Source organism: Clupea harengus, chromosome 2, assembly GCF_900700415.2.
Source record: "Clupea harengus chromosome 2, Ch_v2.0.2, whole genome shotgun sequence".
NCBI classification, from domain to species: Eukaryota; Metazoa; Chordata; class Actinopteri; order Clupeiformes; family Clupeidae; genus Clupea; species Clupea harengus.
The window spans coordinates 5478380-5503087 of NC_045153.1; the positions used below are offsets into that span (position 1 = coordinate 5478380).

Consider the following 24708-nt stretch of genomic DNA (forward strand, 5'->3'; position numbering starts at 1 on the left):
CACAATGTAGATCATCCTGGTAAAGATGCCATGAATCACCTGTCATTTTACAAATTTGACTCATTTGTGCTATCAATTCTGACAGTATAACTTAGCGGCCATTTGCTAGCTAGCCAAGTAAATAAACATGATTCTGACGGTGAGTTGTAAAAAAAACAATCTATTAATGCCGCAAGGGCAGAAGATGTGTGGTCCATTCTCCGTCCATCATTACTCTTCCTAAATTTCCCTCTGGATTAATAAAGTATCCATCTATCTATCTATCTTCGTATGGTAGAGAATGTCTTCCGGTCGGGGTTACCCAACCAAGCCTCGTTTTCGTTTCAAAATGGCGGCGCGTGTGAATAAGGCGAATTGGCACTCTTGCTTGCTCAGGAGCGGTTAGCTTTGATAAGATCCAGGATACATGTCCTGTGATATCATACATATTGTTTTTGTCTCCAAATGCCATATCTTGGTGTCGTTCACCCATCCTGAAACTGCATATTGAAAGGCGTCTCTACTCTTGAAATCTCTGGTTTATGGGGATGGATTATGTACAAGATAAATGTAAATGTCGGGAAAAGAAAGTTGGGGCAGATGCTTTGCAAAAACACAGAGGAATTGCTAATCGCTAACGGCTAGTAGCATGCTAACCTTTGATAGGTGGCTCATACACCTCGCAAATCCTCCTAGATGTATTTTTCAGTTACAATACTGGGTGTTTTATATTGTACAGTGTCTATTTCTCTGTAACTTTCTAAAAATCTAAGCAAAAAAAAGTAAAACTTAAAACTTTTAGGTACAAATACGATGATCTATGGAGATTTGGTCCGCCATTTTTTTTCTAACTAAGGTAGTATATTTGGAGTGTGCACTGATATGGAACGCTCAGGTAAATGTAAACAGCTGTACAGTACATTATGGCTCAATACAGTACACCCCGTGACCTCCTTTCAACCAATCAGAATGCTTGATTTCATCTACCCGTATTATAATCTGAATCACATCACACATACTAGTGATTATTCACTTTCCATAAACTATCATTACTCATATTCCCCATATTAATCTTGATCATATCACACATACTGGTGATATTCCCTTTCCATAAACTATCATTACTCATATTCCCACATTACTTCTGATTCCCATGTTGTCCCTCGCTCACTCCGATCACTGAGAACAGCAGACATTCAACAGGCTCTACACACCACAATAATAAGACTGTGCATACTGTTACAGTTAAGATCAGACAAAATCAATAATCCGTTCAAATGACATGTCTGTGATTTAAAAACAAAAAACAATAACTCAAGTTTCAGATAGAACAGTACAGTGTTGTAAACAACACACTCAGGATTACAGGTTTTATAGTCTAGTTTATAGTCTAGTGCATGTTTTTTTTTAAACTGCAGTTTAATGATTAACTCAATACAACACATGATATCAGTGTGATTGCATGTGACTTATAGACACCTCGCTCAATATCTTTATTATTTCTCCACATTAATATTAAATTGTAGTATGGTTATTTGTTTCATTATTTAGGCAAATTATTCCTGCATACCACGCATGGAACGTGTTGTCTGTCTACTTTTAACCTGAATTTCAGGATCAAAGTTTGTGTGTAAATCACTGATCTGGGGTCAGTCTCTGTGTCTCTGGCAGGTACAGTCCCACAACTGGGACTTTGAGCTGAACTCCAGAGCAGTCATTGGCAGCAGTTATAGGGGAACTGCTCTGGCAACTACGGTGGACCAATTAGAATCCTTCTTTACCATAGTCTCTCTGACTGATTGACACCAGAAGGAAGTGAAGTTGATTGCAGGTTGATTCTCCGTCCTCCACTAGACGCTGTCATGTTGGATACGTTTATTAGAACCTTCTTTAAAAACTGTGTTTAGACTAAAGAGGAAAACAGTTTGGGCATAAAGTAATGCTGGTGAGGCCGAAGTTCTTGTGGATCAAAGTTTGAAACAGAGAAGACTCAGAGTTATGGATTGACAAACAGCTTTCTGAAAGGACAGTGTAGTGTAAAGACAAAATGGCCTCTAAACTTGAAGCGGATCTCTGCTGTCCTGTGTGCTGTGACTTCTTCAAGGATCCTGTCCTTTTGACCTGTGCTCACAGTGTGTGTAAAGCCTGTCTGCAGCAGTTCTGGGACACCAAAGGATCCAGAGTGTGTCCAGTCTGCAGGAGAAAGTGCTCAAAGGACGATTACCCTCCTAACATGGCGTTAAGAAACCTGTGTGAGACATTCTTACAGGAGAAAAGTCCGAGAGCTTCAGCAGGGTCTGAGGCGTTCTGCAGTCTGCACAGTGAGAAACTCAAGCTCTTCTGCCTGGAGGATAAACAACCTGTGTGTTATGTGTGTCGGGACTCAAAAACACACAAAACCCACAACTTCAGTCCCATCAATGAGGCTGCACTAGATATTAAGGTATGAATGCTCAGATGAGTTTAATAATGCTTACACACAATGTAATCTATGAAGGGCGACTATGGGGGCGACAGTGGTACAGGAAGTAGAGAAGTCGTTTAGTAATCAGAAGGTTACTAGTTCGATTCCCTGTCGAAGCGTCCTTGAGCAAGACACTGAACCCCAAATTGCTCCTGATGTGCAGTGTGCCATCAGTGTAAATGTAAAAAATGTGTATATATCCTTGTAAGCCGCTTTGGATAAAAGCGTCTGCTAAATGACTACATGTAAAGAATAAATTAGGAATTAAATATGCAGATACTTGCCTCCATAACTACTCAATGTCAACACCAGTAGAGTGCAAATCTTTACACCTGTGTTAGCAGTAGTTGTTACCCAGTAAGGTGTGTTTGTATTTCAGGAGGAACTCAAGATCAAACTGGAGCCTCTAAGAAATAAATTCAAGACCTTTGAAAAAGTTAAACTCATCTATGACCAAACAGCAGTGCATATTAAGGTGAGGTATGGACCAGATTAGACACAGGAGTTTTTATTTCCGAAACAAAAAAAATAACTTTTGTATTACTGTACTGTCTTTGTGATCATCCAGACTCAGACCCAGCACACAGAGAAACAGATCAAGGAGGAGTTTGAGAAGCTGCACCAGTTTCTACGAGATGAAGAAGCAGCCAGGATAGGTGGACTGAGGGAGGAAGAGGAGCAGAAGAGTCAGATGATGAAGAAGAAGATTGAGAAGATGAGCAGAGAGATCTCATCTCTTTCAGACACAATCAGAGCCACAGAAAAGGAGATGGAAGCTGATGACATCACATTCCTGCAGGTAACAACCGGTCCTGTTTTTCTTTTTTCCTAAAGCAGTGTCATTAACAGGAGTAAATAATTTCTGATTCCACAAAGAAAACAGGTTTATACTCTGTATGTATGGAAATGATAATAATATAGGGTTCCATGAATGGGTCAGTGGCTAAAAAGCTATGCATTATGTAAACAATATACTCAGGATTACAGGTTCTTTAGTAGTTTATAATAATCTGACAAACCAACACACTTAACCATAAAGACAGCAAGTAATACTGATTTAGAAGTTCCTGTTTTTCATATTACTTGATATATTAATGAATGGTAGTGTTGAGATCCTGGAAGCATTACTGTCATTGATAGTTTGCTTAAGTTTCCTTTAAGTGGTTAGTGTAGGTGAATTTAATATCAAGCGTCAATGTCAATCCTTTACATCTTTTGTTCTTTGGTGTTTTTCACAGAACTACAAGAGCACAGTGGAAAGGTGAGTGATCTTCCTCCTGTCTCTCTCTTCTCTGTGGTTCTGAACCCAAACCCACAGCAGCACTGACTCCTGAATGTTATTCCAGAGCCCAGTGCACACTGCAGGATCCAGAGAGGGTTTCAGGACCTCTGATCAATGTGGCAAAACACCTGGGCAACCTGAAGTTCAGAGTCTGGGAGAAGATGCAGAAGCTTGTTCAATACAGTAAGTGTATTCATCCATTTCAAACACAAAACAGACACACACACACACACACACACACACACACACACACACACGCGCACACACACGCGCACACACACACACACACGCGCACACACACACACTTGCATAGAGACAGACAGACGGATGGATGGACAGACACAAGTTTTTTTAATAGAGCACATTTCCTACACAGAGGCAATTCAATGTGCTGTGCATAAATAAGAGCAAAAAAGAAATATATCCCTTTCAAACACAAACACACACACCTTGACATAGGGAGAAAGAGAGAGAGAAAGACAGACAGACAGACAGACAGACAGACAGTCAGACAGACAGACAAATAGTACTGCCAAAATAAATGCATCCCTTTCAAACACAAACACACCCACACCCACACACATAGAGACAGACAGAGAGAGAGAGAAACAGACAGACAGACAGACAGACAGACAGACAAGCAATTAAATGTGCTTTACATAAATGAGAGCAGAAAAAACCTCCAAAGAAATAGGAAGACAAGTGAAGAGATCAAAAGAGCTGCCAAGCGGAAGGGGGAACTGGAGGAGTACACGGGTTTCCGTAAGCTCCTAACTGTCACTGCACCATGCTACAGGGTACCCTCACGTATGCATTTTTCACGTACAGTTGGACCAAACCTGTACTGTGATGGGGAAACGTGGGGAAATCCCTGTTAAGCATGGAGAGCGATGTGGTTCATTTGGACAAGTTGGGGGGTTCAGACAGTTCATAAAGAGAGAGAAATGAAAAGTACAGTATGAGTATAATAAATAAATATATAAATTAATGAATCAATGTGAGGCTTTGAAAACACACCAATTGCATTACCAATGAATATTAGGCTGAAAAATACAACATGTGCCTTATACTGTACTTATGGCCTTCTATCCAAATACAAATTCAGACAGATCATTGTTTGTTTAACAGATACAAATACAGATAATGACCTCTAGTTTGTATATGTGTATGTATCTCTTTTTGTGTGCTCTTTCCACCTAAACCATTTGTGTTTCTCACTCTGCAGCTCCTGTGACTCTGGATCCCAACACTGCAAACCCACGACTCATCCTGTCTGAGGATCTGACCAGTGTGAGATGGGGTGATGAGAGACGACGGCTTCCTGATAACCCAGAGAGGTTTGATGAGTATGCCAGTGTCCTGGGCTCTGAGGGCTTTAACTCAGGGACTCACTGCTGGGATGTGGAGGTTGGAGAGAACACATGGTGGGGTGTGGGTGTGGTGATAGAGACTCTCCAGAGGAAGGGAGACTATACCTCCATGAGTGGACAGTGGTATGTGAGGTATAGAGATGGTAAATATGGAGCATGGTCTCCACCACAGCCCCCTACTCTCCTCACAGTGAAGCAGAAACTCCAGAGGATCAGAGTGCAGCTGGACTGGGACAGAGGAGAGCTGTCATTCACTGACCCTGATAATAGCACACATCTACACACTCTCACACACACTTTCACTGAGAGAGTTTATCCATACTTTGATACTGGCTGTAAACTCTCTCCTCTGAGGATCTTACCAGTGAGAGCTTCAGTGAAAGTAGAGCAGCACAGCAAGAGATGTCACTTCCTTTTGCCAGGTTAATAATGACTTGTTCATGGTGTTAAAATGTCTTCATGCATTAACCATTCTGACTAATTGGTTGTATTGTTAGTTGCCTTAAGAGAATCCCAGAGGTCTCACGTGATCTGAACTCTGTAAATATGGCAAATTGAAGGGCAAATACCTTTGACAGAAATGTGTTGTAAAAGATATTCCTAAACAACTTCCTTTTATTGTCTAAACGTATGCTGATGGTGACGCAACATGGTTACAGAATTGACAAGCCTGACAGAAATGTTAATAATACTTTTTGCAAACATTTGATTGTCATTTATTTTGATTTAAACCTTTCTGAAGAGGCAAGTCATTCTCATTTTGACAGTTTTGTAAGCAATTATGTATACTTTCAGATTTGTAAGCCTCCTTTTCTACTCGTTTGTATCCAAAATGTACAATAAAATAGAAAACAAAACATACGTACAACTAGTGCATATCTACATCTCGGGACTATTCGTTTTTTGTGTATTTGTCTTTAACAATGACAACACACATTTAACATTTTACCAGATAATAACTTGTTGTGTCTTCAGTCAAAAATGACTGCTGTGATTTATGCATTAAATGTGACATCTGAAAACTTTACCATTTAGATTCTAAACTTGGACTCAGATGTGTGTGTGTGTGAGAGAGAGGGTGAGAGGTTCCAAATGAATTTGGTTAAGACATTTCACATGAACGAATTCAGCTATTGTCTTTATTCAGTGCAATCAGTAATAAAAAAGAGCACACATTTGATGTAAATACATATCAAATTCAGTGAATAGCTCCTCTTGTCCCTCTAGTATAAAAGCTCTGGTGTTCGCACACAGTCCTAGTTCTACAAATGGGAAACAAACAAAGTGGCTCAGACCGAGCCATAAACAATCCCAGCCAATCAACACAGTTCTCAGGAGAACGGAAGGGTGTCATTTTATTGGCTGTTGAGCTCAAATGTCAACACCCTTTCGCGAATAAGAATCGCGGTCTGCGTCTTTAAATGCATAGCCATCTTCCCACTTGCTTAAGGGGGTATGTGTGACATCACAGGTCCTATAGCACAGAGGGTTTTTACTAAAATGGCTGTGATTATGGGAACCATCTGTATATTCTAGACTAGTACACATTGTTGAAGGTCTCTGGATGTAAGAGCTTGCATGTGTATTAAGTCATATATATATATAGAGTAATACATGGGCTCTTGTTATGGACCAGTTACTGTGGTCAAAATCCCTGCCTCTTACTAAACCATGCAGACCTAACACCACTGATTGTACACTGCCAATGTAAACATTTTGTCTGAAATTTCAGAGAAACTCATTCATTCATATGTGACATTCATAATTGCCAGATTCAGTCCAACACGACTGCGCACCCCAAACACAGTCCGTGAGGGTTAGCAGGACTGCGCCCTGACCAGAGTGAGGTAGTCGGAGGTGCTGTGAGCGGCTCGGTTAAGAGCGATGCTGCACCTGTAACCCGTCGCCGTCTGGAAAAGAGTCCCGGAGAAACCGCGCTTGCTGTCCACATCATCGCCCCACCAACTGAAAACAAAAACACACACGAGTGAAAACAGCTGTTGTTATTGTGTTATAAGTTGTTATTTTGCTCATTAAGTATCAGTGAGAGAGTAGAGAAATGGCATTAAAAGATTTTCATTGCGTGGTTTGGCTCCAGTAGGTACAAAGAGACAAAGGAGTTGTCCTTTAGTTATCACAACTAAATACCTAACTAATAAAACAAATGGTTACTCTTTGTCAAGGAGCTGTCATGCCAAATAGTGTCCGGGTGACGTCATATTGGCTTTCGAACGACTCTTGAGTGACAGTTGCTATACCAATGCGCTAGCATGTTCTGACAACATCTAGGTCGTCTGACTGCCAAAAAGTGTGCGGGTTACGTAATGCTAGCGTTGGTAAAGCAACTGTCACTCAAGAGTCGTTCGAAAGCCAATATGACGTCACCCGGACACTATTTGGGACCCGAACACTAATTGGCATGACAGAGCCGTAATGGCTGTTGGTTGCTCTCTGTCAAAGAGCCGTAATGGCCGTTGACATGCTTTGAGGTCTCTCTGTCAAGGAGCCGTAATGGCCGTTGATACGCTTTGAGGTTTATGTAAACACACAGCCCAGAGAGCACTCACCTGCACACAAACAGCATCCTGCCCGGCGTGCTGCTGGTGTAACCCGTCCACATAGAGTCAGCGTGGGGACCCCCAGGAATCCACTGGTACCCTTTACTCGCACAGGGGTCCAGCAACAACTACACAAAAACACACACACACACAAAACACACACACAAAACACGCACACAAAAACACACACAAAACACACACAAACACACACACAAAACACGCACACAAAAACACACACAAAACACACACAAACACACACACAAAACACGCACACAAAAACATTAGACTGTATCCATTAATTTAAACAAATGTAAGAACATTAAAGGCACAGTCCTTGATCCTGGCGATTGTACCTCATATTCTGTTTCTCTCATTGTTTTGCCATCGTACTCCAAGAGGCAGGAGTCTCGTCCAGCCACCATCAAGAGCCATCCGGAGTACCAGTCTCCGTTCGGACCCTTAGCCCGACACACCAGCTTCCCCGTGTGGGTTTTAACAGTGCCTGGGGAGACAGACAGACAGACAGACAGACAGACAGACAGATAGATAGATAGATAGATAGATAGATAGATAGATAGATAGATAGATAAATAGACTTATTATTGGAAGTATTTAGGTGTCTCAGAAGTATTTATCTACATCATAAGTATTAATCTGCCAACATGAAAAAAATAGACCCTGGACATACGAGACAATTGACCTACCATTTGGTATGTGTGTAACTTGGGCCCAGTGAAGACTGGGCGACAGGCATTCCTGATTTGGGTCTTTAGTCCACGGCCCGAAGCAAGTACAAACTGGAATGTGGTGGAAGGTGGAGCAGACTGCGTTCACTCCACAGGGGGTGCCGCTGCAGCCGTCCACACACCTCCCACCTTTGCACACCTCCCTGTCCTCACAGGAGCTGTCGCCAGAGCAGCGAGCCACCTTACACGGCCCAGAGGGGGTGAAGGGTCGGCACGGTGACCTGCTGCACTGGTAGCGTTCAACGCTCTCTCCGCTTGCCAGCCGCGCACTGTCATCGTCACAAGACGCCTCACACACCGCGGTTCCGTTCTCCGATCGACACTGGGTGGCTCCGTTCTCAGGTTCCCCGTAGCACACAGGCAAGGCACTCCATCGGCCTTTAGAACACTGCACCGTCTCGGGGAACGGCTTGAAGCTTCCGGAACATTTGAGCTGGATGCGCTGCTGGTGGGCGCTGTGGTATGGGCCCTCGCAGTGGTTATTGAAGAGGCCATGAGCATTGAGAGGCCCACACCCGTCACCAACAAGAAGGTCCTGTACATGTGACAGGGAAGGGTCCATACTCGTAGTGTTTGATTGGGTTAGATATTTCTTCCAGGCTGAGATGGCCTCTGACTTAAGCCGGCTCATGGACTTGACGAAATTGTCTAGTTTTTCCACGTAGTTCTCCGAGCACTCGATAGGGCTGTGTGTTTGGGCCGACGAGTCGCCTGGATACAGGAGCAGCTCTCGCAAAGCCTCCAGAAGGTTGGAGCCGTTCCCCCTCATCATGTTGTCAAACTGGTACAGGAGGAACGTAAACGTCCCCCGTGTCTGGATAACCCCCCCAACATTTGAGACAAATGTGACTCCAGATACCTGTGCCCTTCTGAACAAAGTGTCTTGATGCCCTAGAAAGGCTAGTTTATCCGTCATGTCCTGGTAGCGTAACGTCACCCAATTAAATCGCTCTCGTGCCTCCGCATGTCTCATTTGTTCCTGAACCCGGAAGTAAACGGCAGTTATGTCTGGGACAGAGTTTATGCCGACAGACTTGATCTTCTCCTCCAGGGCCGAGTCGCTGATCTCATCCCTGATGCTGTTCTCACATCTGCGGCCGTAGTACATGGTTTCACACAGACAGAACCCCGCGGAGGAGTCTGCAGCTTGCCTACAGGCTCCATACAGACACTGTGACTTTGAGCAGCTGGGGTGGTCAAGGCTCTCCATGCTCTTTAAGACAACGGTGTTGACATAAGTGCTCGTTGTTATGAACAGGAAGGTTGAGTAGCATTTTTGTAACACAGTGTCACCGACTGTAGTGTAATGGGATGAGTCTGGACTAGAGTGGGCAAAAGCGATGTGTCTCATCAGGCTGCTTGGGAACACGTCGGTCATCTTCTCCTGGATCATTGGGCAAGCGTAACCCGTGTAGTCCAGCATTTTCTGACGGGCTTCGGTACGGACGCCTTCGTCCACCACTGCCTCGCTGTCTCGGGGTATGAGGTGGACGGTCCGTCCTTGAGCGCGATCCCTGAGTGTGATAACGTTTCCGTACAGGTACCCATAGTCGCCGCTGGTCTCCTGGACAACGACCGTCCAGATAAACCAGTCAAACTTGCCGTCCAGGTGAGCCTTGACGTTTGTTGCCATTGATCTGGTCTCTGAGAACGGATGAGTCAGGAGCTCTTCTACGTCCCTCCTAACCCATTCTGCATACCCATCTGCACAGTCCATCAGGGTCCTTTGGACGGACTTGGTGAGCGAGAGTAAACGCTCAGTAGCTGGCTGCTGTGGCCGTGGGTTGGCATGGTCGCTCTTTAACTTGTCATAAATCACGCTGGCGAAGGAGCCTTTGATCATCAGAGACGTGACGTAGGATGAGAACCGCAGCAACGCCCTCACGTCTCCCTCAGACTGGGCACCGACTAGCTGCATTAGGCTGCCACCTCCACCCGCTGGGCTGCCACATCTGCCCGCTGGTCTGCCACCTCCGCCCGCTGGTCTGCCACATCTGCCCGCTGGTCTGCTCTCGGTGAGGTGCCTGCAGAAGCCAGCGATGCCGTCCTCTGTTCCCCTGCTCTCGTAGTAGGTGGTGAATCTCTCCGCTGCTCTGGATTTCTCCTCCAGGGTTTCGGCCGTGGTGAGGCGGTCGACGAGCTGCTCTACTCTGGCCCAGGCGTTCAGAATGAGTGCCTCCCCCTCGGACGGCCAGAGCTCCCCGCCGGAGAGGGGCTTGACTTGGGCTGAGATCGAGTCGAGATCCCTACTGACCTGAGTGAATCGTTTCTTCATGTACGCTATGTCGGGGCTGTTCTTTGACAGGAAGGCAAAACCAAAATGCACCAGCGAGCCAAACAGGTTGATGAAAGGAATGACTTTGGCGACCCCATCAAAGACCTCAAGTCCATTTCTCAAGGAGTTCTGGTTGTGGGAATGCGTTAGCATCTTCCCGATGTTAACCAAATTGGTTAGACTCACGTTTGCAGCTGTGAAACTAAAGTTGATCTTATCAATCAGCATCGCAGCAGCGTCTGCTTTGGCTCGATAGCTGCCCCTGTGGGCGTCTGCTTGGGCGTCTGCTTGGGCGTCTGCTTTGGCTCGATGGCTCCCCCTGTGGGCGTCTGCTTGGGCGTCTGCACCACTGAGGAGCAGGACACACAGCACAGACACGGAGATCCTCAGAGCAGTCATAATCACTGCTGTGGAAACAGATTTTGAAAAGCCACGTTAGGGGGAACTGTGGCGCAAGCAACACACACACACACACACACACACACACACACACACCCAAACACAAACACACACACACACACAAACACAAACACACACACACACACACACACACACAAACACAAACACACACACACACACCCACACAACGTCAGATTGACTGTAAAATGAGTTGGGCAGCACATGCACCAATAGGAGCTGAGCTTAAGGAAGCACATGCGGTCAACACGCCTTCAGTGCCTCGTGTTAATATTCCTCTAAAAGTGAAAACAGATCTACCAATGACTCAGGGCACTGTGGCAGCAGACTGGGAACACCCTGGCAGACTGAAGTATGTGAAAGCGCCTCTGGTCGCCTCTGAGAATATTCAAAAACATTTGAGATGAACATAACACGACCTAACGCTGTGGCATTCGTTCACAAGAAACTGCATACTTTAGCCGTGTAAAACCTAAGTAATACAATTGAATGCATACAAGCAAAACTACGTGATATGGCAGAAATCAGATAACAGCAGTTACTCCTACATGTTGAACACAAATATTTCAGTACCATCCCATGTTGCATAACTCTATGTATTCAACACACATATTTCAGTAACACCACATGTTGCATAACTTTATGTATTCAAAACACATATTTCAGTAACACCACATGTTGCATAACTCTATGTATTCAACACAAATATTTAAGTAACACTACACTCTAACAGCACTTTAACACTCTAGCATTAGGCTACTAGCCTCAAATGCCAACCCTTAACCCAAACCTATAGGTTTTATGTACCAACTAAAGTATATTTACACTGTTACAAGAGCAGTGTAATCATAACACATGGCACAGAGAAGCTTCCTGTAAACAGACTTCTTGAGCCAGTACTTCACAAAAGCTAAAACACACACACAGAAACACACACACAAAAACACACAACTAAACACGCGTCCTACCTCAGACACACACACAGAAACACACACACAAAAACACACAGCTAAACGAGTGTCCTACCTCAGACATCCCAGGAGCAACTGACTGCACGGAGAGATCCCAGCTGCCTTTTATGCTTTCGGGAAATGTGTGTGTGTGGGAGTTTGAGAGAGAGAGACAGAGAGAGAGAATGAAGGGAAAGAGGAAAGAGGATGTGTGTGTGTGTGTGTGTGTGTGTGTGTGTGTGCGCATGTATGTGTGTGTTTTGTGTATACGAGAGAGAGAGAGAGACAGAGACAGAGAAAGAGAGAGAGAGAATAGAAGAAAAGAGGGAGTGTGTCAGTGTTGTTATGAAGATCAGGAAGTTATGTCAGTCTTAGACCTGAAAACGGTCCATTCCCGTATACTGGGATTAAAGACACACATATTACAGTGAAGAAGCAATAGAGGGCACACACACACACACACACACACACACACACACACACACACACACACATTCAGTTATTTCAGCGAAGACGCAAGAGAAGGTACACACACACACACACACACACACACACATTCAGTTATTTCAGCGAAGACGCAAGAGAAGGCACACACACACACACACACACACACACACACACACACACACACACATTCAGTTATTGCAGCGAAGACTACGTGATATGGCAGAAATCAGATAACAGCAGTTACTCCTACATGTTGAACACAAATATTTCAGTACCATCCCATGTTGCATAACTCTATGTATTCAACACACATATTTCAGTAACACCACATGTTGCATAACTTAATGTATTCAACACACATATTTCAGTAACACCCCATGTTGCATAACTCTATGTATTCAACACACATATTTAAGTAACACCACACTCTAACAGCACTTTAACACTCTAGCATTAGGCTACTAGCCTAAAATGCCAACTCTTAACCCAAACCTAAAGGTTTTATGTACCAACTAAAGTATATTTGTGCTGTTTCTGGATTACTATAAAGTATAGTTACACTGTTACAAGAGCAGTGTAATAATAACACATGGCACAGAGAAGCTTCCTGTAAACAGACTTCTTGAGCCAGTACTTCACAAAAGCTAAAACACACACACAGAAACACACACACACAAACACAGAGCTAAACGAGTGTCCTACCTCAGACATCCCAGGAGCAACTGACTGCACGGAGAGATCCCAGCTGCCTTTTATGCTTTCGGGAAATGTGTGTGTGTGTGGGAGAGAGAGAGAGAGAGAGAGACAGAGAGAGAGAATGAAGGGAAAGAGGATGTGTGTGCGTGTGTATGTGTGTGTGTGTTTTGTGTATACGAGAGAGAGAGAGAGAGAGACAGAGAAAGAGAGAGAGAGAATAGAAGAAAAGAGGGAGTGTGTCAGTGTTGTTATGAAGAGCAGGAAGTTATGTCAGTCTTAGACCTGAAAACGGTCCATTCCCGTATACTGGGATTAAAGACACACATATTACAGCGAAGAAGCAAGAGAGGGCACACACACACACACACACACACACACACACACACACACACACACACACACACACACACACACACACACACACACACACACACACACACACACACACACATTCAGTTATTGCAGAGCCAGGCTTTTCTTTGGCTCCATGGTGTTTGACACACAGGGTCACAAGCATCAGACCGAGGCAGAACAGGGGGAAGACTCAGGGATCTACACACACACACACACACACACACACACACACACACACACACACACACACACACACACACACACACACACACACACACAGACATGGTCACAAGCATCAGACTGAGGCAGAACAGGGGGACGACTCAGGGATCTACACACAGACACACACACACACACACACACACACACACACACACACACAGGGTCACAAGCATCAGACTGAGGCAGAACAGGGGGACGACTCAGGGATCTACACACACACACACACACACACACACACACACACACACACACACACACACACACGCACACACAGGGTCACAAGCATCAGGGCAGAACAGGGGGACGACTCAGGGATCTACACACACACACACACACACACGGTCACAAGCATCAGGGCAGAACAGGGGGACGACTCAGGGATCTACACACACACACACACACACACACACACACACACACACACACACACACACACACACGGTCACAAGCATCAGACTGAGGCAGAACAGGGGGACGACTCAGGGATCTACACACACACACGGTCACAAGCATCAGACTGAGGCAGATCAAGGGGAAGACTCAGGGATCTACACACACACACACACAGACACACACACACACACACACACACACACACACACACACACACACACACACACACACACACACACAGGGTCACAAGCATCAGACTGAGGCAGAACAGGGGGACGACTCAGGGATCTACACACAGACACAGGTAACAAGACCAGGGTGACACAGACGCTAACACACAAGGACACGACACCAGGGCATCACACATAAGACACTGACTCCAAACATTAGCTAACATTAGAACACTGTCAATAGAACATTAAGCATAAACATACACATGCACAGAACTCTGGGAGCGCACAACCCCCTAAACAAAAAACTAGGTTGCCTAACTTCTGTGCTGTGCAATTCAAGCTCTCTCTATAACATACATAAACCAACACACAGACAAACTCTCTCAATAACATACATACACCAACACACAGACAAGCTCTCTCAATAACATACATACACCAACACACAGACAAGCTCTCTCAATAACATACATACACCAACACACAGATAAACTCTCTCAATAACATACATAGATTAACACACAGACAAGCTCTCTCTGTCTCCCTCTCTCTCTTCATCATTTACCCTGGGAGCTTTTGAATGTCTTGTTTGAGGTAAGCATTTCATCACTATAAAAGGGTGTTAGTGAGGGTCGTTTTGTGATGATTAAAACCATGATTGTTTTGTGTTTGGATTTCAAACCTGCTCAGTTCTGCAGAACTCTGTGGGCTATAGCCATTAGCCACTGTCTCTCAGATAAAGTTACTGGATTTCGAGTGGTATGTGATTAAATCTGGAGTCAACATGTTTTGGACAAGCTCCCCCTTAGTGATTAGTGAAGCATAGTGCAGCTTTTTACTGAGGGCCTGAAACCTTGACACAGCTGGCACTGACCCAGGCCAAAGTTTAGAGGAGTTTGCTGTCAACCATGGTTTAGTAAGAGACTGCTCTTCCAGCACACACACAACTCCTGTTGCCATGGTTTAGTAAGAGACTGTTCCAGCACACACACAACTCCTGTTGCCATGGTTTAGTAAGAGACTGTTCCAGCACACACACAACTCCTGTTGCCATGGTTTAGTAAGAGACTGCTCTTCCAGCACACACACAACTCCTGTTGCCATGGCTTAGTAAGAGACTGTTCCAGCACACACACAACTCCTGTTGCCATGGTTTAGTAAGAGACTGCTCTTCAGGCACACACACAACTCCTGTTGCCATGGCTTAGTAAGAGACTGTTCCAGCACACACACAACTCCTGTTGCCATGGTTTAGTAAGAGCCTGCTCTTCCAGCAGACACACAACTCCTGTCAACCATGGTGTAGTAAGAGACTGTTCCAGCACACACACAACTCCTGTTGCCATGGTTTAGTAAGAGACTGTTCCAGCACACACACAACTCCTGTTGCCATGGTTTAGTAAGAGACTGCTCTTCCAGCACACACACAACTCCTGTTGCCATGGTTTAGTAAGAGACTGCTCTTCCAGCACACACACAACTCCTGTTGCCATGGCTTAGTAAGAGACTGTTCCAGCACACACACAACTCCTGTTGCCATGGTTTAGTAAGAGACTACTCCAACACACACACACACAACTCCTGCAACGGTTGCCATGGTTTAGTAAGAGACTACTCCAACACACACACACAACTCCTGTTGCCATGGTAGGGGTAAGAGACAATCCTGCATTTATCGAATCAGCTCTTAATATTCTGACCCCATTATCATTTGGTCACTGTGATAATATGATATCTACTATGATCACTACTCTCACCAACTGGCACATAGAACTTTGATCAATAATGACGGTTATTAATAACGTATTTCCGTGATTATTAACCGTGCCGTATATAAACCGCATTACAGTATTTTATGTAATTTCATAAAACAAACGTGTATTGATCACTCCTGTGTATTGATCACGCCTGTGTATTAATCCCAGTTTATTCAGTGTTACATCATCGTATCACCATCTAGCCATTCAAAATTTCTGCACTTTCTCCTTGCACGTATGCGCGCGCGCGCGCACACACACACACACACACACACACACACACACACACACACACACACACACACACACACACACACACACACACACACACACACACACACACACACACACACACACACACACACACACACACACACACACACACACACGCAAACGCACGCGCACGCGCCTTGTATTATTAATTACCTTATATAAATCATGTACTTATGTAAGCAGGAACATGGCTTTTCTGTGTTTCTGCTTGTGTGTAACTTAGATTAGTAGGTGCCACTTAGTCTGCATATGTACAAGAGCATGTTTAGACCAGAAGTGATAAGAAGGGTCGAACTGTGCTTCTTCCGACCTTGCAAGACAGGGAGCCTCGGACGTCAGAGATCCACCACGTGGTTATCCCTGCTGAACGCTAAACTTCTGTCTATATAAACCTTGTGCAATGTGTTCATTGCATCATTGCTTCACTTTCAGCCTTGTGCTGGGAGTGAGCCCGATTGCAATTGTTGTTGTTTGTCTAATAAATATACTTATATGCAGCTCCGGAGTCCTGAGGTAACTAGGGTGAATTTTCACCTATCAGAGAACCAAGGTCAAGACAAGTAAAGATAACAGGTTGAAATATAGGGGCTGATTTGAGAAAGGAGGCAGCTGAAGAAGCAATGTAAACGAGCAGATGAACAGAGAGAAGGTATTAGTGTACTGCAGGCAGAGGTGTGTGTGTGTGTGTGTGTGTGTGTGTGTGTGTGTGTGTGTGTGTGTGTGTAGGTGTGTGTGAGCAAGGGCAGTGGATGAACTGCCATGGTGTGTGTGTGTGTGTGTGTGTGTGTGTGTGTATGTGTGTGTGTGTGTGTGTATGTGTGTGTGTGTGTGTGTGTGTGTGTGTGTGTGTGTGTGTGTGTGTGTGTGTGTGTGTGTGTGTGTGTGTGTGTGTGTGTGTGTAAGAGACAGAGCAAGGGCAGTGGATGAACAGTCATGATGTTGAGACGAGGAGGATCAGCTGAAGAGAACTGTGGGCTATTTGCTAACTGCATTAAATTCATAGTTGGAGCCGTTGGTGATGTCCTCCCAGCTCCACAGAACCTGAGTCAGTGGGTGTGTGTGTGTGTGTGTGTGTGTGTGTGTGTGTGTGTGTGTGTGTGTGTGTGTGTGTGTGTGTGTGTGTGTGTGTGTGTGTGTGTGTGTGTGTGTGTGTGTGTGCATGCGTGAGACAGAACCTCAGTCAGTGGGTGGTTAAGACGGAAGCAGCAAGTTGTGTGTGTGTGTGTGTGTGTGTGTGTGTGTGTGTGTGTGTGTGTGTGTGTGTGTGTGTGTGTGTGTGTGTGCATGTGTGTGTGTGTGTGCGTGCGTGAGACAGAACCTCAGTCAGTGGGTGGTTAAGACGGAAGCAGCAAGTTGTGTGTGTGTGCGCGTGCGTGTGTGTGTGTGTGTGCGTGTGTGTGTGTGTGCGTGCGTGAGACAGAACCTCAGTCAGTGGGTGGTTAAGACAGAATCTGCAAGTTGTGTTTGGGTGTTGGCTCATTAAAACACATTTTGTCTGGATGTAAAACTAGCCTGGCCCAGGGGTGCTACACGTAGAGTCATAATCAGGTGTCAAATCATTCACGTGTCTGTTTGAGAATAAATGAGTAGAGGTTAACTCTTTGTTAATGACAGGGACAGTAGGAATTCTTTGAAAGGAAGAACCTTTGCGGAACTGGTAGCGGAGGCAACGAGGTTGGCAAGCACACACAAGACCAGTGTGGATAGGTGTTACAGGCAGTGTGGATAGGTGTTGCAGGCTTTGTAGCTAAATCAACCACAGCTGTTGTATTTAGTTTTTTGGGGGGAATGGTCACGCAAAAGGAGCTTTAAAGAGTTGTCTGAGGCCGCTGAAAAAGCAAGCCAGTGGTTGTGGCTGAGGCGCTCGCAGACTACTCAAGGGTGTGTATTAACCTGAACTAAAACTGAGATACGGGAAATGTCGTTGAGGTCTATCTTGAGGTGAATTGTTGTTGTTTCTGGTAGAGTATGTACTGTATTCTGGCCTATCATGAGTATGTAAGGGGGTGCCTCTGGGTTGAGCCTCCTGGAGGAGTCATGGGCCTAATTCAATGAAACACTCATGAAGGAAGATGCCTCCTTGAAAACCCCAGTGAAATGCTCACAAAGGAAGCTTTGTTGTTGTTTTTGTTGTTGTTGTTGTTGTATCTTGCTGCTCAGGTTCTATGGTTGGGAAGTCATGTTGTTCAGCAATTGTGAGCTACAGACTTGCTTGCTTGTAGTTGTCCATCGAGGCCGATGATGACGTCCACTTCTGACTTTCAACGGTGAGTTTTCTGGTGGCTGTATAGTCCTATCCTGGATCCACAGGCAGTGCCGCTGCTAGCCATTTTGGTGCCCTAAGCATAACTCCTTTATAATGCCCCATGCCATTTTATTCAAACGAAAAAGGAAAATCTACTTTGTAAACACAGTACACAAAACAGCCAAAACATACATACACACAAGTATTGGGATGTGCAAAATCTTCTTAGAAATTAAATAGTCATCCATAAATACAAACTTAAAAGCAGAAGTATACAAGTAAGCAATCTTCTCCAATAAAGCAAAGACATAGAAGCGTCATTCCATGTCAAGTGGGCTCCCACTCGACCGTCTCAGATTTGGCTGAAAAAATGCAAGGTTCTTCATACACTTCTTAATAGTCCCAAATATTAGCTCTCTACTCCCAATAGTTTTGTCACAAAGGATGTTTTAGGGGTGAGGGGGTGCTCTACGCTCTGTTGCAGCATCTTTGAAGGCCTGTAGAAAGCTCAATGTTAAAGCTAAAGACTTGACATTATACACAGATTTTATACACAAACGCAGTTTAAGCTCTGTGTTATAAACTTACCTTTTGTTACCATTTGAATATTCGTCCATAGGCCATTGAGGGGCGTGTACAAAAATCCCATATTTTCAAAAAAATATTTTGAGAAAACGAGGCAGAACACCATCACAAAATTCTGATATGTTAAGAACAAATATCTAATCTTTCCAAAAGATAATTGTTTCATGTTAGTAAATGCTGTTTTTTTTTGCTATAGCATGCCAAAAATTGCACAAAATGTGTTTTCATCCGTTTTCAAGCTTTAATATCTTCCAGACCATTCCTCACATAGGGGCAGTTTTTTTTATAGCTTTAACATTGAGCCTCCCACAGGCCTTCACAGATGCTGCAACAAAGTGTAGAGTAAAATTTGGAAAGTTTGAAGGAGCTAGCTTAAATACTTTTCTAGTAATAGCAATTTGAAAAGGGCTCTTCAGAAAACGCTGCTAAAAAAGCGTCTTAAGTACAGGCACCCCCCCCCCCCCCCCCCCCCCCCCCCCCTAAAACATCTTTTTGTGACAAAACTATTGGGAGTAGGGAGCTAATATTTGGGACTCTACCTTTTAAGAAATGTATGAACGACCTTGAATTTTTTCAGCCAAATCTGAGACGGTCGAGTGGGGAAATGTCCTTAAATTGGTACGTTTGGCGTGGAATGACTCATATTTGAGTGTGCCAACATTAGCAATAACGTCAGCTAGTTCGAGGTGTATGCATAGGCTAACCATTAAATTAGCAGCACATTTCCCGTATTTAACAATGATTAAACATGGACTTACCTGAAAGTGATGCACGGGCATCATCTCGCAGTTTCAGACTCCTGTTGTCTTTTTGAGGCCATTTTCGAAAAGTTCACCTAGCCTACTGTCAAAGTTCGTCATGCCACTGAGATAGGAAAGGGCACCAGCGGCGAGCTTGGGAAGTTGAGGGTGTATATGGGGTTTTTTTTGGGGGGGGGGGGGGGGGGGGCACCATCGTAACTTTTTTTGAGCAATTAAATATATCTCTTGTTCTGCCTGTTTTGTGATATACATGCCTAAAAGGTGCCTAATATTTCTATACTGAAATAATATCAGATTATAATTATTATAACTATGATGATTTTTCAGTTGCCTATTTTTTGGTGCCCCCTCAGGACTTGGTGCCCTACGCACAGCGCGTAGTGCGCGTTATGGGAGCGGCGGCACTGTCACAGGTCTTGTCGCAGGTGGGACATGCGTATGTAGTAGTGATGGTACTGGCAACCTTGGTTGTTTTTCTTGTATGCCTTCTTTCTTGCCTTTCCTGTCTCCTGGCTGTCCTGTCCTCCTCCAGTGCTTTAGTCCCGTCTTGGCACATTTGACGCCAGGTGTTACGGTCAGCAGCCAAGCCCTCCAGGTCCCCAGGTCTGATTTTACACTTCTTTAGCGCTGTTTTTATTTGATCTTTATAGCGCTTCTTCTGCCCTCCAGCAGAGCGTTGGCCTTGGGCGAGCTGGCCATACAGCACTTTGTGAGGCAGCCGATTGAGGGGCATCCTTATAACGTGCCCCAGCCATCGTAGCTGGTAGTGGGTGATAGTGGCCTCAAGGCTCTTACAGCCTGCTCTCCTGAGGATCTCGGTGTGTGGCACTCGGTCACGCCAGGTGATTCCTAGCATTCGCTGGAGACAGCGGATGTGAAAATGCTCCAGCGATTTCATATGGCTACAGCTACAGACAGTGCATGTTGTACTGTCAAGGAGGGCCTTTATGGATCTCAGGTTCAACATTTTCATGTTGAATTGATTTAATGTACAGGCCTAATAAATACGCATGAAAGCAAGCTAGATGAGATATTAGGGAATTCATTAATGTAGAATTTAGCGGCAAGGTCAGCCTTATTTCCTTATGCGATGGAGAATTCCTCAGCCACAATTTGTAAAACAAGTTACAGAGGCAGTCCACATTGGCCACTCGACCCCTGCTAAACAAATAGCATGTTAAATACTGTACTGCACTATATTATATGATTTCAGAACCACCCCACACATCATCACTGCCGCTGTCCTCTAATGCAGCCATCAAGTTGTAAAACGTCTTTAACCTACACTGTCTAAATACTCACAGTGTTTAAGGGGGTAAATATCTTTTGAACACCTCTTGTATTGCAAGTTTGATTTGCCGTAATTTCAGTGTTGTTATAAATATATGCAATAAAACTTTGCAAGGCTTGAGTCACAATATTACAAATATTTAACCATTTCAGTGTTTATCTTATTATATAATTTAAAAAATATATATGTTTTCGCTTTCGATGTGACCTTGCAAATGAGCGTATCAATTAATAGAAAAAAAATCCTAAGTTTATTGAATTTAATTGAATACGTTTATAAAATAATATTCAATCAAATGTTTCCTGGGACAGCTCCAGCTGGGAACAGGCCACCAAAAACGGGAACGTTTCCCGGAAAACGGGGACATCTGTTTACATAAACTGTGCGGTTGGGCACACCAAAGTGGCATAAACAGTGAGATAAATAATCCAATACCAGGGATCAGTGCCTTCAGTCACAACAAAAAGTGAAACACAAAAGTCATATTTTGTTTTGTATTTTACAACATAGTAGGCTACTCAGTTTGTTCCTCTGATCAATACATTGTTTTCTGATTCGCCGTCTTAAAATAGCCTTATGTGTGCATATGTAGGTTAGCGACACAAATGAGGATGTGAGTAGCCTACCAATACATGAGCGGTGCCAAAAAGTATTCGATTTGCTTTTGCTACACATTGAATACATTTTGATGCTTAAACATAGTTAAAGGTAGAGTCTGCTGTGTTATCTAGCTACACGGTATGTTCGACATAATTAACAATGTATTAATCAAGACCAAGTGTATTTCAAAATAGAAAACGTTTCACCTCATAATGCAAGTTTGTTCATAACGTGAAGCAACATGGCTGGGACTGCTGTGACTCGCTATTCAAACAGGATATTACAGTTTGAAAATGATCTTTCATATCGTCTGATCTGGCTCACCTTTGGCCCTGTCGTGGTGGACGAGGTCAGGGTAGTAGCTTACCAAAAGCTCATGTACATGCCGGGCTTACTGTCTTACTTACTAGCCCCTAACAGGGAAAAAATCTGGCTGAGTAGCGCTAAACCCTGTGTGGTAAGAAAACGTCGTTGTGTTTCATGTCTTCCGCAGGCCTTATGTACACTTGAACACTAGGCGGCAGTCTCTGAACATCATTGAAGGGTTGGCGATGTGATCTGGCCCGCTCAGCAAGGATGCACTCAGAAGTTCTAAGAACCAGGGGTTCTATACAGAAGCTGTTACTTTTATTAAGCTTTTAGCTCTTTTTCTCTAAGCAAACAAGGGTTCTTTGTTCTTTTTGTGACTTAAATACTAGAAACATATTAGAGATTTTCTTTTTCTTTTCTTCAATAGTGGTAGAATGGCAGAAGTGGTAGGCCAAGCCTTATGTCAACTCTTGTGCCTCTTACACACAGATACAACCATTCATTTGTAATTTTATTTTAGTTCACACAGGAAAAGATGTTAAATTCCTTGTGCTGTTGATTGGGTACCTCCCCCAGTGGTCAATCCTCTCTAATGCAAGTACTCCAAGCCCACAACCTTAAACAATATGACTACAGTAATAAAATCAATATGATATAACTCAGCCAGCAAATAGTTGTTAATATCACGATTTAATAATCAACATTACTTTCAAAAATCACATTCAGTAATTCCATGACAGATATGACTTTTTGTCATTTTTTTTCCCAAGAATAAACATTTTGATTTGGTTTGACGTGGACCACAAGTCGTCAGTGCAAAGAAAGGCTGCAGTACTCCTGCAGGCACGTCTGTCTACTTCAGCCAGACTCATGAACCTTTTGGTAACTTCACTCAGATCCTCCACAGATTAGTGTTCATGGCCCATTACCGTCATATAACAATGTCAGGTCTCCTTAACCTCTGGAAACACAGCTTTAATGTTTAGTGTGATGATAGTATGACTTTATTCCCGCAACATAAGCATTTAAAGCTTCTGACTGCTGTCATGACAACTACCAATAATGGTAAAATGATATTGTTGTGTCATTTAACGTTAACAGACATACTGCTGTCATGACAACAGACATACCAAAAAATGACACGCTATGTCGTGCCGGGACATGTTTATGACATGGTAATGTCAGTCTTCAGGTGGAAGGGTCTAGTGTGTAACCAACACTTTCATGTAAGAATATGCATTTGAAGGAACAGATACAGAACAATAATCAAAACAAAAAAGAAACGGTAAAGGATTCGTCCAGCATTCATATAGAAACATCACAACATAAATATAATTAAATAAGACTTCTACCTTTTCATAAGTGTGTTTATGAGGCCAAGGAACACTGCAAGGGCTAGTGTACGTATTTCATAAATAAATAGTTCTGAATTTATCAACAGCAATGATCCCACCTTGGAAACACACACAAACAGTCGCAGTGTGGTTGGTCAAAAACCTCAACCTCACACACACACACACACAAAGCGATCACATAGTTGCAGATTACTAGATCTTACACACATAGACAACTGAAAAGGCTATCGTGTGGACACACACACACACACACACACACACACACACACACACACACACACACACACACACACACACACACACACACAAGCAGAGGTGTGGATTGATGATGAATAAATCCATACACACTTAGACAGCAGCAGCAGAAACACTAGGAGCATCTGTCCTGGGGTCAGTTCCCGTGTGCCCACTGGACTCTAACTCGTTAAGTCTGCAAAGGCAGGCCAGCTTCTGGGTCAGGCGTTTCAGGAAGACCCCAAACCTGCACCCTGTGGCTGTTTATGAGAATATAAGAGGGCCTCATGAAATGGCGTGATGGGCTATTTATGAGAATATAAGGGGGCCTAATGAAATGGCCATATTTCACATGAAGTGGTGCTGTCAACATGCTGACATCACCCGTGACATCACTCGTGTGCAGCCCAATCTTGCTCAAATTAAGAATTAGTCAGCAGTAGTTCTCAACCAATCACAGCAAGCCGCACACTTTGCCTGCCATCACAAGTCAGTTAACCCCACAGTCAGTCACGGAGTCAGTTAACACCACAATCAGTCAGTTAACACCACAGTCAGTCAGTTAACACCAGTCAGTCAGTCAGTCAGTTAACACCACAGTCAGTCAGTTAACCCCACAGTCAGTCACGGAGTCAGTTAACACCACAATCAGTCAGTTAACACCACAGTCAGTCAGTCAGTCAGTTAACACCACAGTCAGTCAGTTAACACCACAGTCAGTCAGTTAACACCACAGTCAGTCAGTCAGTCAGTTAACACCACAGTCAGTCAGTTAACACCACAGTCAGTCAGTCAGTCAGTTAACACCACAGTCAGTCAGTCAGTCAGTTAACACCACAGTCAGTCAGTCAGTCAGTTAACCCCACAGTCAGTCAGTTAACACCACATTCAGTCAGTTAACACCACAGTCAGTCAGTTAACCCCACAGTCAGTCAGTCAGTCAGTCAGTTAACCCCACAGTCAGTCAGTTAA

General features: G+C 44.1%; 2 protein-coding genes across 5 annotated transcripts; one reads left to right on the top strand and one right to left on the bottom strand.

Moving 5' to 3' along the window:
• Window positions 1-1794: 1794 nt before the first annotated feature.
• LOC105905638 (zinc-binding protein A33-like) lies at window positions 1795-6035 on the top strand. Its single transcript, XM_042703250.1, has 5 exons — window positions 1795-2422; window positions 2823-2918; window positions 3012-3242; window positions 3821-3908; window positions 4951-6035. The coding sequence occupies exons 1-5, from the start codon at window positions 2027-2029 to the stop codon at window positions 5520-5522; spliced, it is 1383 nt and encodes a 460-aa protein (XP_042559184.1). The 5' UTR covers window positions 1795-2026; the 3' UTR covers window positions 5523-6035.
• A 170-nt stretch (window positions 6036-6205) lies between these two features.
• Window positions 6206-24315, bottom strand: LOC116223692. Of its 4 annotated transcripts, none has more exons than XM_031581255.1 (6): window positions 22163-24315; window positions 10394-11081; window positions 8358-10351; window positions 8007-8155; window positions 7663-7781; window positions 6206-7060 (listed from the first exon to the last, which is right to left on the bottom strand). In XM_031581255.1, exons 2-6 carry the CDS (start codon window positions 11071-11073, stop codon window positions 6913-6915), a joined length of 3090 nt encoding a protein of 1029 aa, XP_031437115.1. In that variant the 5' UTR covers window positions 11074-11081; window positions 22163-24315; the 3' UTR covers window positions 6206-6912. The 4 variants fall into 4 exon arrangements, with proteins under 4 accessions (XP_031437115.1, XP_031437109.1, XP_031437106.1 ...); XM_031581249.1 differs by lacking the exon at window positions 22163-24315 and adding an exon at window positions 13191-13207; XM_031581246.2 differs by lacking the exon at window positions 22163-24315 and adding an exon at window positions 12118-12212.
• Window positions 24316-24708: the final 393 nt, after the last annotated feature.

What these genes read in the sequence shown, in the direction of transcription:
- LOC105905638 (XM_042703250.1), top strand. Translation starts at nt 2,027, where the DNA reads ATGGCCTCTAAACTTGAAGCGGATCTCTGCTGTCCTGTGTGCTGTGAC. An exon ending in AGGCTGCACTAGATATTAAG is followed by an intron (nt 2,423 to 2,822) that starts GTATGAATGCTC and finishes TTTGTATTTCAG; the next exon opens with GAGGAACTCAAGATCAAACT. An exon ending in GCAGAAGCTTGTTCAATACA is followed by an intron (nt 3,909 to 4,950) that starts GTAAGTGTATTC and finishes CTCACTCTGCAG; the next exon opens with CTCCTGTGACTCTGGATCCC.
- LOC116223692 (XM_031581255.1), bottom strand. Translation starts at nt 11,073, where the DNA reads ATGACTGCTCTGAGGATCTCCGTGTCTGTGCTGTGTGTCCTGCTCCTC. An exon ending in GAGAGCAGACCAGCGGGCAG is followed by an intron (nt 10,352 to 10,393) that starts ATGTGGCAGACC and finishes ACCAGCGGGCAG; the next exon opens with ATGTGGCAGCCCAGCGGGTG. An exon ending in AGGATGCTGTTTGTGTGCAG is followed by an intron (nt 7,061 to 7,662) that starts GTGAGTGCTCTC and finishes TTTTGTTTTCAG; the next exon opens with TTGGTGGGGCGATGATGTGG.